The sequence below is a fragment of the Amphimedon queenslandica genome, unplaced genomic scaffold, assembly GCF_000090795.2.
Source record: "Amphimedon queenslandica unplaced genomic scaffold, v1.1 AMPQUscaffold_1235_Cont26751, whole genome shotgun sequence".
NCBI lineage: Eukaryota > Metazoa > Porifera > Demospongiae > Haplosclerida > Niphatidae > Amphimedon > Amphimedon queenslandica.
Genome location: NW_003558418.1, coordinates 1 through 1,132, shown reverse-complemented (window position 1 = coordinate 1,132; position 1,132 = coordinate 1). Strand labels below are relative to the sequence as shown.

At 38.9% G+C, this 1,132-nt stretch overlaps 1 protein-coding gene across 1 annotated transcript; it reads right to left on the bottom strand.

The window, feature by feature from the left end:
- Positions 1 to 193: 193 nt before the first annotated feature.
- Positions 194 to 1,126, bottom strand: LOC109593503 (proprotein convertase subtilisin/kexin type 5-like). Its single transcript, XM_020008553.1, has 3 exons — positions 660 to 1,126; positions 467 to 599; positions 194 to 391 (listed from the first exon to the last, which is right to left on the bottom strand). Exons 1-3 carry the CDS (start codon positions 1,064 to 1,066, stop codon positions 326 to 328), a joined length of 606 nt encoding a protein of 201 aa, XP_019864112.1. The 5' UTR covers positions 1,067 to 1,126; the 3' UTR covers positions 194 to 325.
- Positions 1,127 to 1,132: the final 6 nt, after the last annotated feature.

Genomic DNA, 1,132 nt, shown 5'->3' with positions numbered 1-1,132 from the left:
TATTGGTGTCAGATTGGCAAAAGAGCTGGTGGTTGTTGACTGTGGTAACCAAAGGATACAGATATTCTCACTGTCTTCTCTCAATTTGCCAGCTTTCAGGACATCTTCCTCACTCGATCATCAAACCACTCAAGGATACACTTCAGTGGGACCAGTGGAGGCAGCTACTTACTACAAACTACCATCAGCAAGATACTGAGTGACATTTTAAAACTACATTAATAATAATAATAATAATGTGTGTGGGATTACAGAAAATATTGTTATAAATTAGATAGTGACATTTTCAGTTTAAAATTTAAAATTTATTGTTTTTTGTGTGTTTTTATAACGAACTCATTTTGTTTGTAAGGTATGAGCCTCTTTTGAATGCAACACCTCCAGTTAACTCCTATTACAACAATAATAACAATAACAATTATTATTATTTTTATTTATTGTTATTATTATGAAAGTAATAACTTACAATGCCATCATCAGCGTTGAGTTTCTGCTTCTTCCTGAAGCAGAATATACAGCAACAGGCCAACAAACAAGCTAATACCAAGAGGACTCCACCAGTCACTGATGCTACCACAATAACTGCTAACTGAGCATCACTGCAAGCAAGGACAATATAAGATAAAAAAATAGCTACATCTAAAAATAGAATCACTTACTTTGTTAGTGCACAGCTGCTGCTACTGAGATCATAGATCTGCCAGAGTGGACACGATGGAACACAGACTGACTCTCCATTGGTCTGTGTAATGGACTCCTCACTGCAGACTGAACAGTTTGATGAAGAAGGACCACTACAGCCACTACACTGAGGATCACAGGCCCTGCACTTGTTGTTATCATCAGAATAAGAACCAAAAGGGCAGGCAGCGATACACTCGTTCTCACTAGTAAAGGTATTGTTGACATTCCTGCAGTGACTGCACTGAGTGTTAGCAGGGCCTGTGCAACCGGAGCACTGGGGATGACAATCAAAGCAGAAGAACTCTCCATTCTTCTCTGAGAGGTATTGATTAGAATTGCAACTAGGAGCACAGACCCTTTGACCTTGTGAATTAGTCCTCATTAAACCTTTACAGGACACACAGTCACGATTAGTAGAGCCAGTGCAACCATTACACTCAATATGACA

Bases quoted from the DNA above. Each gene is read 5' to 3' on its own strand.
- LOC109593503 (XM_020008553.1), bottom strand. From the start codon at position 1,066: ATGAGGACTAATTCACAAGGTCAAAGGGTCTGTGCTCCTAGTTGCAAT. The intron at 600-659 runs GTAAGTGATTCT...CCTTGCTTGCAG, and splicing joins AGCAGCTGTGCACTAACAAA to TGATGCTCAGTTAGCAGTTA. The intron at 392-466 runs GTAAGTTATTAC...TTGTTGTAATAG, and splicing joins TCAACGCTGATGATGGCATT to GAGTTAACTGGAGGTGTTGC.